We start from the raw sequence: 13,518 nt of genomic DNA, 5'->3' as shown, positions 1-13,518 counted from the left end.
TCGTGCCGTGTGCCACGTTAGCTGCCGTGTGCCCGAAGGGGGACTTGTCCCTGTAACCTCGAGGTATCATAAACCACGGCAGGAAGCCTTGAAAAACACACGCCCAGCCCCTAACGTGAAGCGGCTCCTCAGAAGTACCTCTCCCTGAGAAGCTAATGGGCTCAAAGGTGACTCGAGACAAAAGCCAGGGCCTGAGTTGCCTTGTGCCTACTGTGGGAGAAAACACACAATTAAACAAGGCTGGCGAAGGGTTGAAAGCCGTGATCACCTTATGTAATAATAGATATTCTTGAAATCTAATCGAGGATACGGAGTCTAAAGTAGAATGTGAGAGTGTTAAGAGAGCTGTTAGTTTAAAATTCAACCAGAATTAAGCAATCCCAACAGATGCTGGGAAAAAAATATCTGAATATCAGGGTGAGCCGTGTAGAGTGAAGCTTAGGACACCAATCTGCTCTGTATAAAGAAAAGAAAGTGATGATCAGACCTGGTATGTGAATTATAAAACTAGTTCTCCTTGAATGCTTTGGAAACCTATTTTCATACTTGATTACTCTTTGAAAAAAGATTCTCCTTTTTTTCCTAAGAGGAGTGAGAGCACACAAACTTGAAATATATTCCCCATCTCAGAGCCTAGACAATATTAATCATACCTGCTTTCACTGGGTGAAAGGTGAAATCATAGAATATAAAGGGTTACTACACTCCCTTATAACAATTGCTATTGAAGAGTTCTGAGCAGGGTGCTTAAATGCAGATTTATTTATAAGAGCAGTCAGGAATACATTGATTTACAGCCAATCATGGATAAAATAAGTTTTTAATGCTAGTATTAAAGGAAACTGGCTCTCTTGCAAAGAGCCTAAAAATAATGGATCGAAGGTTCACTTAACAGAAATAAAGCAAATTCTAATTTTCTGTTTGGATCAATACAACTTTGCAATTACTGCCCTTACTGATTCTTTTCAGCATAGGGTAGATGGTCTGTGGGGCCATTCAGGTGCTTTTTAATATGGGTTGTTCATCAGATTTATGACTAACTAAAAAAAATTAAACTCACATGAACCGTGCAAAATGGTGGATTATTTTGTACATGTTTATTCTGATTTGCAAATGGCTGCTGGCGCTCACAGACAGGACGATTGTGAAAATTTCCCTAAGGGCCTCGATTGCTGCATCTGCTGAGATGACGCAACTAAAGAGTAAGCCTGCAGGGTGAAAGATGGTGCAGAGGGAGGGGCCAGTCAGTGTAGCGTTTGCTCTTAGTACAGTAGAAGGCTTATTCGGTTAAGCAGGCTTACAGATGGGATGAAACTTAGCATGTGCACAAGGAATGTTTCATATCTTACAAGAATAGCATTCTTAAGGTTAAGTACTGAACTTGGCAGAGCAGTGTGAAATTGCTCTGGAGGTAACTCGGTAGGAAGATTCAAGTAGGTTTTCAAATATTCCGATGTAGTCTAAAATGACTTAAAATTGGCAAGCTTGCTTGTCTGAGCTTTGCATAGTGAAAGCATTTGAGGTAGATTGACATCTCTGACTTTCATGTAATTTTCTGACCTCAAGCCAAGAGTGCTGATGCAAAGATCTACTGTAATTATGGCTGTATATCAGGAGGAGGAATGATACCTAGCTTGCTGGGCAGGTATATTCTTTGTAATTATTACAAGGTCAAAGTGGGGGAGGAGAAGAAAATGGTATGTTGCATGTATGATAGCAAACCAGTTGATCTCTTGATCGGATCAAGTAGACTGCTGCCTCGATCTAGAAGTAAACTTCAAATTGAAAATATTCTCATGTCCAAATTCACTCAAAATACTATCAATAGTAGTGTTTTCTGAGGCTTGTGGGTCTGGGCTTTAGATGGTGTTCCTGTGCTTGGCCTGGAAATTCCTTTGTCTTGTCAACTTGTCTAGGTTGAAGTGGGAGGAGTTCCATTGGCCTGAGGGTTATTTTTTTTAAAAACTTGCCTTCCTAATCACTGCTTTAAATACAAAATTCACAGGGCTTAACACAACTACTTGTTCACTTCTGTAACTGCAATTCTTTTCTAGTTCCAGGGTTCCCTTCAATTGCTGTAGTAACCTGGGTCCGGGGCCTCGGTGGTGCTCCTGATGTCCCTCACCCACCCCTGAAGATCCCAGGTGGGCGAGGGAATAGTCAGAGGGATCACAATCTTTCAGCTAATTTATTTTATTCGGTGAGTAATGTTAAGTAGTTCGCTATGGTGAACTTGAATACTTTTCTTGTCTCGATCCTATTAATGGGAGTTATCTTTTCTTATAATGAATCGGAAGTAACTTTGCACATCTTACTACTACAGGATAATCGGCTGAATGTAACAGAAGAACTAACATCTAATAACAGGACAAGAATTCTGAATGTCCAGTCAAGGCTTACAGATGCCAAACACATTAGTTGGAGAGCAGTGCTGAACAACAACAACCTCTATATAGAAATTCCCAGTGGTGCTCTGCCTGAAGGGAGCAAAGACAGGTAGGTAGAACAAAATGCAACTGCAGTTTTATTTGCCTCCCTCTTGAAGGTTCCTCAGTGCAGAGGAATAATGCTGTGGTGTTGACTGCCACAAGATACAACTGATAAGTCTTTCCTTTGTTCTGAAAGTTTAAGTCTAAATATAGTGCTTGAAGCTGACTTGTAAGAAGCTGTCACTAAGTGATCCTATTTTGAGGGCTTCATCTACCTATTTTGCCAGTTAGGACCAACAAAAAGTCTGCTTCAAGCTGTGTTCCCAGGTATTAAGAATGGCTACTTTTTATTTAGTGAGAATACCAGTCTGTCTTTTGAGCTTTTATTTAGAATAGCAGCTTGATTGGAGCTGATGTCACTGAAATACTCTGTTCAGTTGCAGCAAGCTTGCTTTGTGATGAAGACTTGGATTTCTTCCCACCAAGTTATACCTAGGGCTCAGGGATGTTTCTCGTTGGTGTGAATCTGCAACCTCAACCTGTTACTTCTATGAACGCATTTGCAGATATGCTTATGAGGCTTTGCTAGGTATGTCTGGAGGACAAATACTTGTTCATGTTCACTGAGTATGTCTTTCACTTGTCTTCTAGTTTTGCAGTTCTTCTCGAGTTTGCTGAGGAACAGCTTCGAGTTGATCATGTCTTCATTTGTTTCCACAAAAACAGAGATGATAGAGGTAGGTGTTACCTCCTTAGCACCATTGGCTCTAGGCTTATTGATGCAACATTTGAAGCTGGTTTTGCTGGATGCTCTATTAAACTGTTGCATGGTATCAAGTGGTTGAAATGTGTATTTTCTGTTTTCTTCTAGCTGCATTGCTCCGTACTTTCAGCTTTTTGGGCTTTGAGATTGTGAGACCAGGGCATCCCCTTGTCCCCAAGAGACCAGATGCTTGCTTCATGGCCTACACGTTTGAGAGAGACTCATCAGAAGAAGAATAGATTGCAATGTTTGCCTCTTAGAGCTTTCTTGTTGTCTATAAAGATGATTCTGTAGAAATTTTGTCAACATCTATTACAGTATATATAACTGTTTGTATGAAATGTTGTGACCGACTGCTCTGGTGGTGAGATGTTGAAAATTTCAGACTCCACATCTTTTTCTGGATTTGTGCGCATGTTGTGGTTGTGCAAATAAATGCTCCCTCCAAATTAGCAGTATATTTCTTGAAGTTTAATATTGTGTTTGTGATACTGAAGTATTTGCTTTAATTCTAAATAAAAATTTATATTTTACTTTTTATTGCTGGTTTAAGATGTTTAAGACTTGCATTCTAAAGAGATTTGGCTATGAAATTGCCCCAACCATGTAAATTAAAATTCTAGGTATGGAAAGGCTTGCTTGGGTCACTCATTGCTTGACTAGAACTTGTGGTGGTGATCTGTCAAGACTGAAGTAATCTAGTACTCCTGCTAAAAACCTACTCTTAATGAAATAATTAGCATGTTATCCATTTCCACTGCTAATAAGGGACAGATGGAGTTGAAGCTGGATCCCTGGTGTATGAATGAACCTCCCCTGTCATGAATGTTTTATAGAATACTTCAGGGCATGTGTCAGGTAAAAGGAATCACAAATGAGATGCTCAGAAGTACAGCTGATATGTGTGTCTTGAGGTTGTGGTACCTAAGGATCAAATAAGCAGTTCTGGTATCTGAAGTCACTTGTAGCAGTGAAGTACTATGTTAGTGTGCTGAATTTTGTGACAAGACTCAATGACAAGCTCATGGGCTCTGTATTGATGAAGACCTCTGACACTTGTGTTAGCTAAGCAGTATTGGCTAGGCTAGGCAGCCTCTGGAACTGAAGGTATGTYGTGGGGAGAACTGCTTTGAGCTGGAAGGGGCAGGAACATCCAATGATTGGGTTGCACAGGCCCCTGAGTTAATATTTGCAATACCGATACAAATGGGAAGATGGTACTTGCAAGTTGCTGATGTTACTGAAATTTGYGTGGGAGTGCTAGTGTGTTGGTCCAGACCTGAGATCTGTTTAGTCCAGTGCTGTTTTCTATGTTGGCTGTCAGCTTGCTTTCAGGGGAAGGGCCTTGCAATGCTGGTTCAACAGGTAGGTCTCAGATTCTTCCTGGTTTGTTGAAGACCCATGCTCAAAGCAGCATATTTGAAAGCTTTTCTTCATACTCTTGCAGCTTTGAAGGCCTGTCTAGCACCTTTTGAGCCTCTTAAGTTTGCCTCTATAAAAGCTTGTAGCAGTGAGTTCTGCAGCTGAATTTGTGCTGGGTCTAAGGCTATTTCATCAGGTTTGAAACCCACCGTCAGACTGAGAGCATAAATATGAGCACATGATCCTCAAAGTTTGTACTACTTTCAGTGGCTTGACATCCACCCAGAGCTTGGCTTTGGGAACCCATGTCCGGCTTGCAACTCCATATAAATGAGTCCCTTGGGAATGCTTTTTGGGGTGATCCTTAGGCTGCTAAGGCAGCTGTTCTTGATTGAACAATGCTGGAATGGCATAGAATATGCTTAAACCCTAATCCCTTAAAATCCATTCCTAAAGAAGCAGCAAACCTCCATTAATGGTAACTGCCCTTACTGCTACACTAGCAGAGGGTGCTACCTCCCAGGGGACATGTTAAATTAGCAACACAGCAAAAGGTGTATGTTCTTGATCTTTTTAAAGGGCTTCAGATATTTATCTGAGCCTTTTGCTAACAAGTCAAGCCTTGCCAATCTCCCCTCCCCAGCTAGGGCAGTGCTCTGTTCCTTGGGTCCCTGTGTACAGCACAACAGTAGCCTGAGCTAGGACTAAGGCCCTTGGCTATGGTGTGATTCAGTTAATAAAAGCAGGCCTTTTGCCAAAATGTTGTGGCTTTATAATCATGCTCTTCCTGTGCCCCCCCCCTTTTTTTTTTAAGCAGTGAACTTGCAGTTCTTGGTGTACAAAAGGCCAGCAAAGAGGAGGTGGGCGTGAGTGTGGAATGGGTGTTCTTGCTTTTGCTAAACCTGCTACAGCAGGCCTGAAGTTCATAAACTGTTTCTCTAGAGAAATGGTATTTTTCTCCGATTCTGCTGTTGCAGCAACACTGCATCTGTGGTGGTTGCTTTCTGCAGGGGTGAGTATGGAAACACAAGTTATCCTGCCTTGGAGGCCACAGTCCCCTATAAAATTTCTCTGTCTCTTTGGGTGCTCTGTATCCTATCTGGCAGGTGGAGATTATAGGACCCGTCTTGCAGGAGAGGTGAAGTAAACATAGTTGAGTGTGAGGTGATCGCCTAACAGTGATGGTCAGATGAAAACCAGAAATAGAGATGCAGGTGGCGGTTCTCAGAGGTGGCACAGGGTCTGGCTGGCCTGGCTCCAGGACATGCTGGGGCTGGAAGAGGCCTGCGGGTGCCAGCCTGCATCTTGGCCCCAGCAGAAGCAGGTTTTTTCCTTGCTTCTCCAGGATCAGATGCTCCAACAAGCTGTGTTGGTGGAGCTGCTGCCAGTGCCAGGTGTTTTACTGCCATCTTGTAGCCATGCAAGATACTACAAGAGAAGTGGTGTGGGCAAGGCTGCAAAAATCTGTGCTGCACACTTCAAACCCAGACAGTCTTTTCTGAACCTTTTAGATCCAAAAGCCCGTACAGGGCCTAACCTCTGAACACTGTTTTGGGGCACCTGCTTAGGGGTCAGGATGTCAGGATTTCTGTGGTTGGGGACTGTGCCTGCACGCACATACTCCCTGTGCTTATTTGTCCCTCTTCTTCTTTGAAACTCAGCCAGGGAATTCATGCTGATAGATCAGAAACAAATCGACTTTCTCCAGTGCTGCAAACGTGACTGGTCTGAGCCTCTGCCCTCAGGGCCAGCCTTTCGTTACCTGGGGTTCGGAGTTGGTTTGTTTTTCCAAGGGGGTCTGTTCCTGTAAAACTGCGGTGTTGCATAAGCTTAGCGGCATGGCAGGCAGTACTGAGCATGGTGCTCACCAAGGTGGGCTCTGCTGAGAGCCCTGATCTCCAGAGACACTGCAGCTGTGAGTCGTCCAGTCCATTTCCATCTCTGCTCCAGAAGGTGACCTGGGCAAGCCCCATCTCACCTCCCTTCGATGGCCGTTTTAGCTTTAGTTTGGAAGCTGCTCAGGGCAGGAACAGTCCCCTGCTGTGCGCCTGCAGAGCCTYGTACAAAGGGGCTGTGATCTCAGCTGGGTCTTTGGCCCTGCTGTAACCCAAATAATGAGGCTGCTGTCTTCCCGTGCTGAAGGCAGAGAGACAGAGCCTGCCTTAAGGCCTATGAGGCAATGGTCACAAGGAGCTGATGGATCTAGGAGCATATTTCTGCCGTGCCAGGCTAGCAGAAAGCAGTGCTTCCCCTGGGAAGAGCAGCGCACTTAACAGAGAGGGCAGGAGGCAGAAGCCCACTGGTTGGGGCAGCTGGGAGAGCTCATCTCTGTGGTTTCATCTTTTGGGGTCACATCCCAGTTTGCCAGCATTTAAAGTTCAAGGACTTCTAAGAGGAATCCTCCCAGATCCAGCCATGCCCTTGGCTCTAATGACTGCCTGGCCTGTCATTGCCTACATCCATAGGGATGGAGGGACTGACCCAGCGGTAGTGGCAGGGGACACCCGGAGGGTCCATTTCACTGCATGCATAGCCCACAACTGCTTGCTGCTCTCAGGTGGTAGCTCAGAGTGGATTAATAATCGCTGCGTATAAATTGCCCGAGCAGGGCCTTGCACAGCGCTCCTCCCTCTGCAAAGGCAACTGCGGAAATTGGGCTAATCAGCCAGCATCCAAGCGGCGATGAAGGTGTAGATTCTGCATGGTGCTGAGCAACTGCAACTCATGTGACCTTTCCTGGAGATATGCCCCCTTGAGGGCCCTGAGACAGGTGTGTGGATCGCATTAGAGGTCTTTTTATACAGAAAATGAATTTACTGCAAGCTGCACTCAGCTGAGTCACTGAGTGAGTCAGTGTGGAAGCATCTTGCCTGCAGGCAAAAAGAACTTCCCAGAAAAACTCCAGTGAGCTTGGTTCAAAGTGTTGCGTCACAGGCTGCAAAGCTGGCTGAAGGTCTCTATACCAAGGGAAATACGTGCTGCAAAGGCCGGGGCTGTGGGGAGTGATGTGCCGGTTCCAAAACAAGCCTCAGGGTCCCTGACATGCTAACCCTGCTCTTCCAGCCCTGGGTGTTATAGCCAGACCTTTGGAGAGATTGTGCAAGATCCTGGGCTTTATGCCTTCCAGCATTAGGTTGTCCTACTGCCTGGGTAGCTTGAGGACTCTCTAAAATTTTATAGCATGGATTGCACCATGGAGATTGCTGTGCAGACAGAGAGACACAGGACACCCAACTGCTGGATTTGCAGTGTCTCATTCCTGACATACCCCCAAAAGAGATTAGGAGACTTACCTGTGAGTGTATCTTATATATATATAACAGTAAATGCAATGGACCTGCCTTGGGCCCATCCAGAGACCAATGCTYCAGGCCGATTCCTCTGTGTGCAGCAGCCGTAAACTGACCTGGACTGTTTACTATATGTGATCAACACTACTCTAACTAATCACCGCAGAGCAGTGAAGCTCGGCTTTGTATTTCTCCCTGGGTACATTACGAGGGTGTGTAATGCTGTAAAAGAAGCACATAAAGGACCAGTATTTAAGAGTCTCAGATGTGAGTTTTATTGAAGCTTTGTGACTGCTGTATTTCCCTCTTGGAAATGTCATTTATATTTGTGACTGTGCCACAAACTCTTTCTAAAGAGCGAGGATATACAATGTGTTGTATTTCTCCTTCGATAGAGGTGCCTTAAGGTGAACTGTAATGTTTGCCGTTGTGTTGTTTAAAACAAAGCATCATCGCAAGTGGAGCAGGAGGAGGGATCTGAAGGACTAGGATTTTTTTTTGTCTAGAGACGAAGCCCTGTAAACTCTGCTTAGGATAATCAGCCCCTTAATTGGCACTTGACCCTGTGGCTTCCATCAAGGCATCTCTCTTGAGATGCTCCGATGAACTGGATTCATAGCATCAAATGAAAATTATCTGAAGGTGCAAAAATATGTCCTGCATTGTGGGAGCTCCTTGCCAAGGTAACACAGGGTAGGAGACTGGTCCCAGCTTACTTAGGATTGTCATTAATGAGCTACAGAAGAAGCAGCATCTCAGTGCAGAGCTTTAAGAACAGAGTTTTCCCAGCCAAGCCACCAGGACTAGCTTTGGTTCCTTGCGGGAGAAGGAGGCTGGTGGATTTGGCCAGGTCACCCATTTTCCATGGGCTCTTGGCTTTCAGGAGGTCTCTTGGGCAGGCTGAGCTTTAGCTTGTCTTTAGGTAACCCCCAGCGGGATCTCCCAAGCACACATCTTCATCCTCAGTGTTCAGGGGACTGCCTGGCCTTCTGACTCCAATGACTCCATCTCTTCTTCAGAAGAACAAGAGGATGAAGGGGATGAAAGACTCCAAGAGTTCAATGCATAAACCCTCCAGGCTTCAGGGAGTGTAGAGAGCCTGGGTCACTTGGTAGATTGTGTGTTCAGTGACCTCTTTAAAGTACTGGCAGCACAGCCACTCCTCGAGGCTAGGGTTCCCTCCAGCCCCAGCCATCTTCTCTGCAAACTTTAGCAGTAGCAGGGCCCTCTTGACATCCATCCAGCTCCGGAGCAAGACAAGTGTCTTCTTGCTCCTGGCAAAGAGCTCCTGGCGAGGCCCCCAGAGCAGGACCTGCAGGATGCTCTTTGCCTGTTCGACAGAGACCCTCTTGCAGGGATCTCTGTGAAGAAGCAACGTTGCCAAACGCTTAAGTCCTGTGGAATAGATAGACAGGGATGGGATTTCAGGAAGCCTATTACTTCTGAGGCCCAAGGCATTTTCCAAGGAGATGTCCACATGCAAGAGCGTATAGATCAGCATGCCTATATTCAGCTCATCTGCCACTGGAGAGAGAGGTGCAGAAAACCCTTTGGTCCAGTCTTGCTCTTGGGTTGTAGAACAAGGTCTTCTCTTTTCTTTAGCCTTAAAGAAGTTGCTGATGAGTAGCCTTGGAAGGGAGAGCCCCAGGGGTGTCTCTTTGTCTTGCTTCCTCAGGGGAGGACATGGGCACTGCACTAACAGCAAGTTCTCTGGGCAGATGTCTCCCTGACCAACGTTCTGCCTCTTGAGGTGCTCCAGCCCTGTGCACACCTGCAGAAGGAGGAGGCAAGCCAGGCGTTCGTAGTGACCAGGGCTGGTCCTGTGCACATCGTGAGATTCCTTCACAAAGTCTGCCAAGGTCTGGTAGGGAACCTCAGGAGAAATGAGAACCTGCAGGACAGGAGGGGAACCAAGGAGGGCTGTGTCCTCTTCTCTGGATTGGGACTGATTATGCTTCCTGGGGTTTCTTGGGAGTGCAAGCTCCTGAGGGAGGGAGTCAGTGAAGTGGCCGATCACTCGCTGGATGCTGCAGTGCACCCCGATGGAGGTTTGCACGGACAGGCTGCAGGAGCGGGACTTGAGGACCTGTTAGGTGAAGAGACAGGGTATGGCCAGCTGCATGAGGACAAAACCAAGGGGTCAGCCAAAGCCTTGTCCTAGTTCAGGCCACCATCTCAGCTCAGAGCCACCAGGACTGGCTGGGACAGGGTCTGCATAGGTTATGGGAGACCGGGACAGGCTGCTGGGAGACAGCAGTACCATTGCATCCTTTGGCACCTACTGGGAGGGGAAGTGATGAGGAATGGAGAAGCAGCACTGAATTCTCTCCCTGCGCCCTTTCAGCCCACTGATGCCTGCTGAAGCACATCCCTGCCCCAGAATGGTTTTGAGCAAGGAATGGGATGGGAAGACGGAGGTTGGCCACCCCAACCCAGCTCAACAGGGCTGGAAAACTGCTGTGTGAGGTCTGATTCTGCACTGCCAGGGGAGCCAGCTCCACTCCAGCCTCTGCTTTATGTCCACTGACCCACCGAGGCCTCTCGCCAGGGCATTTTCCCCAGTGATGCTCTTCTCAATGTGTCTTCTGGGCCATTTCCATGTAGAAGCATCCCTGGACAGGTTGCTAGCTACAAAACGACGCAGGGAGCTGTCTCCCCCACCCCTCTGGGACGTGTTAGCAGGGTCTTTGTTAGGAAATGAAGAAATAGGTGCTAGAAGGGGAAGTGCCTGCTGTAACAGTGAGTCAGTGGAAAAGCCAGCACTGCTGACTCTCATTTCACACTCTTCTGAAGCACCACAACCCCCCCACCGTGTGCTGTGGGAGTGGGCTCCCTCCTGATGGTGAGTAACCCTGAACAGGGCAGAGGCAGGACCGAGCTGAACCGTTTCAGGCTCTTTTTCCTGATTTTCGTGCTTACCTTGGCTGCAAATACCAGCTGGGCTTGCTCAAAGGCAAAGCTGACTCGAAAGTACCAGGCATCCCCTGATTCACAACACGGGTCCTTCTCCAGGATCTTGAGATCTGCCCATTTCTTCCCCGCCAGCTCTGCTCCCAGCAGCTGCTGCCAGTCCTCCTTCCCCAGGAGACCCTCCTGGATGTGGGCCGAGAGCCGGGCCAGAGATGCCCACTGGCACCCCACCACCACCTCGCACACCTCGGCTCTGCTCTCCAGGGCCTGGAAGAGGCGTCCGAGCTCCCCGTCGGGGGTTGTGAACGTCAGCTCTGCCGGGCTGGGAGATGGGGCCAGGCTGCCTTTCTGCAGGCTGCTCCAGGCCACGGGTGCCCCCAGGCTTTGGGACTTGGTCAGGGGCCTCTTGGGTCCCCAGCAGGGTCTATCCCGTGGTGGGCTGGAGATGGCAGCCCCCTCCTCGCGCCTCGGATGGGGTGGCAGGATGCTGTAGAGGACGCTGCCGGCGCATGGCGGGGTATCATCCCAACAGCGACGGGCCAGGCCCTGCTCCGGGAGGGACTCCGCTCGTTGAAGCTGCTTTTTCGGCAACGGGGGAGGCAGGGGGTCCTTGCTGGTCTGAGAGGGGGGTCTCCCGGCTCCTTCCCTTCGACTGGCCTTGGTGGGGACGAGGTGGGCCCGCACCTCTCCTGGGGAAGAGGAGCAGACACAGCAGGGCTCAGCCTTCCCCGGGGGGAAAGAGGTGGGAGATGGAGGGGCACGGGGGGGGCCGGCATGTAGTTATTTGCCCCCCGCTCTGTGTATTTCCAGCCCCCAAGTGATGTTCAAAGCCCAGCCCCAGCCCTGCTCTCAGCCAGCCCAAAGGGATGCTGGCCGGGTACCGTGGGAGGGTGTCGGGGACACGACCAGGGTTCATCCCCCCCCCTCCCTGGCCGAGCTGGCCCCTCGCCTGCCCGAGCGAGGAGGGCAGGACTTCTGGGGCGGCACTCACCCACGTTGCTGTAGATGAGGGCTGAGCTGGGCGACCCGGGCGAACGGCCCCCCTCGGGGTCCAGCATGGGGGTGGACGGTCCGGGGGTGCCCTGGTCCAGACTGCCAGCACGGGAGCACGCTCTTCCCCGGCCTTGCGGGACGTCCCTGCACGGAGGCGAGAGTCTGCGCTTAGGCCCCGCCAGGCTTTCCGGCTCCTCTCCGTGCCGGCGCAGGGCAAGAGGGAAGAGAAAGGGGAAGTGCTGGCCGGGGTGGCCCCAGCTGCCACGGTTTGGAGGAAGGAGGGGGGGGGTTGGTGGCCTCGGAAGGGGGGTTGGCCACAGCTGGTGACACTTCTTTCTCGCAGGGGTCTCGCAGGGGTCTCCAGCCACGGTGGTGCCCCTGCGCCTGGGGGCTCCGGGGGTGCTCCCGCGCGACGGGGGTGCCCTTCAATGGCGTGGGCTTGCGCACGCGTGCACGTGTGTGTGTGCACGTAGGCGTTCGCATCCCCCCCTGCTCGGTGGCTGCAAGGAGAAGGTGGTGCTGGAGCAGGAGAAGCGTGGCAGGAAAAAGCGTGGAGGAAAATCCCACCGGCGATGCGGGGCCGGGGGGACAGGATGCCTGTGCACGGGGACGGAAAGGGGTGGGGGGGGGGGAGGGACCCAAAGGCGCCCGGAGAGGCTGGAAAGGAGCCGTCCGTGGCCCTGCTGGGGCTCAGCGCTGCGGGGGGGGTTTCGCTTCCCCCTGCCCCGGCCGAGCTCAGCGCAGACCTGCAGCCGGGCCGGTGCCTTCGCAAGCAGTAGTGAAACCACGGTGGCTTTCTCTAAGCAAAACACCGTTTTCTGCTGCGGCCATAACTTGATGTATGGTCTCCATACATAACCCCTCTGTGGCCCACATTGTCCCCCCGGGGCTACGGGGGTTTATCGGGCTGCCTCTCCCGAAACGCGGCGTGCTGGGGATGCCCGAAGCACCCTGGCTGGCAGTGCCGGGGACTCGTGCYGGCCCCGTTCTCCGCAGCCCTGCTTCCCTCTCCTGTTCCTGCTCCTGCCTTAACCATGCACCAGGCCGTGGTCCCCGGGGCCGCTCTGCGCCCCTGCAGCATTTAGCCCCGTAACTCAAATTTGCTTCGAGGCCTTTGCTTGGGAAGCGCCTTCCCGGGCCATGTTTGCAAAGCAGGGAAACTTGTTACCTCCGAGTTTTCCCCGGCAGCGGTGGGGGCTCAAACTCCATCTCCCAGTGCTTCGGAGGCCTCGTTGGGCTGGACGGAGAGAGGGGCCTGGCCGGTGGTGGAGGCTGAGCCGGGTGCGGGACGCGGCCCCTCGGCGCTGCCGGGATCCGCCTTGCACAAGCCGGTGCAACCCGGCTGCGCTTCCAACCCGCCGCTCCCGGCCGCGCGCGAGCTTAAGGGTGGCCGAGGGCTCGGCGTCGCTCTCGCCCCGACGCTGGCGCTACCCCGGTGAGGAAGCGCTGCCCGCCGAGGGTTGTGTTACAGCCGCACTAAATTGCACCACCTTCGGTTGTGAACACCGCTGGCATTACAACCTGCTGCGGTTTGGTGCAATCTGTTTGCTTCACCCCGGCAGTTCCTGGGAGGCTTCGGGCGCCTTTTCCCGCGGTGCTTTCTGGGCCTTAGACGCGTTGCAGGGAGGGATTTCCACCGTCAACCGCCCCCCAAACCTTCTTTAGTTCCCTGTTCTGCGAGCTGTGTTATACTGCTTATACTGGCGAGGTGCAATTTTCGTTTTTGTCAGTTTGTGCCGGGATTTCCCCAGGCGTTTACTCTTCGGCAGCC

The 13,518-nt window shown here is 50.6% G+C and overlaps 2 protein-coding genes across 2 annotated transcripts in view; one reads left to right on the top strand and one right to left on the bottom strand.

The window, feature by feature from the left end:
- The window catches only part of OAZ1 (ornithine decarboxylase antizyme 1), a 4,335-nt gene extending 603 nt beyond the window's left edge, over window positions 1–3,732 (top strand). The window contains 5 exon segments of the mRNA XM_026076490.1: window positions 2,055–2,112; window positions 2,114–2,200; window positions 2,324–2,496; window positions 3,081–3,166; window positions 3,301–3,732. Coding sequence (XP_025932275.1) covers window positions 2,055–2,112; window positions 2,114–2,200; window positions 2,324–2,496; window positions 3,081–3,166; window positions 3,301–3,431 — 535 coding nt within the window. The 3' untranslated portion in view covers window positions 3,432–3,732.
- Window positions 3,733–8,083: 4,351 nt separating this feature from the next.
- Window positions 8,084–13,288, bottom strand: PEAK3 (PEAK family member 3). Its single transcript, XM_026076516.1, has 4 exons — window positions 12,916–13,288; window positions 11,746–11,891; window positions 10,764–11,443; window positions 8,084–9,930 (listed from the first exon to the last, which is right to left on the bottom strand). Exons 1-4 carry the CDS (start codon window positions 12,954–12,956, stop codon window positions 8,926–8,928), a joined length of 1,872 nt encoding a protein of 623 aa, XP_025932301.1. The 5' UTR covers window positions 12,957–13,288; the 3' UTR covers window positions 8,084–8,925.
- Window positions 13,289–13,518: the final 230 nt, after the last annotated feature.

Source organism: Apteryx rowi, unplaced genomic scaffold (genome assembly GCF_003343035.1).
Source record: "Apteryx rowi isolate R43461 unplaced genomic scaffold, aptRow1 scaffold_433, whole genome shotgun sequence".
Taxonomy (NCBI): domain Eukaryota; kingdom Metazoa; phylum Chordata; class Aves; order Apterygiformes; family Apterygidae; genus Apteryx; species Apteryx rowi.
The sequence above is the reverse complement of the archived record's forward strand: the minus strand, read 5'-3'. Positions and strand labels throughout refer to the sequence as shown.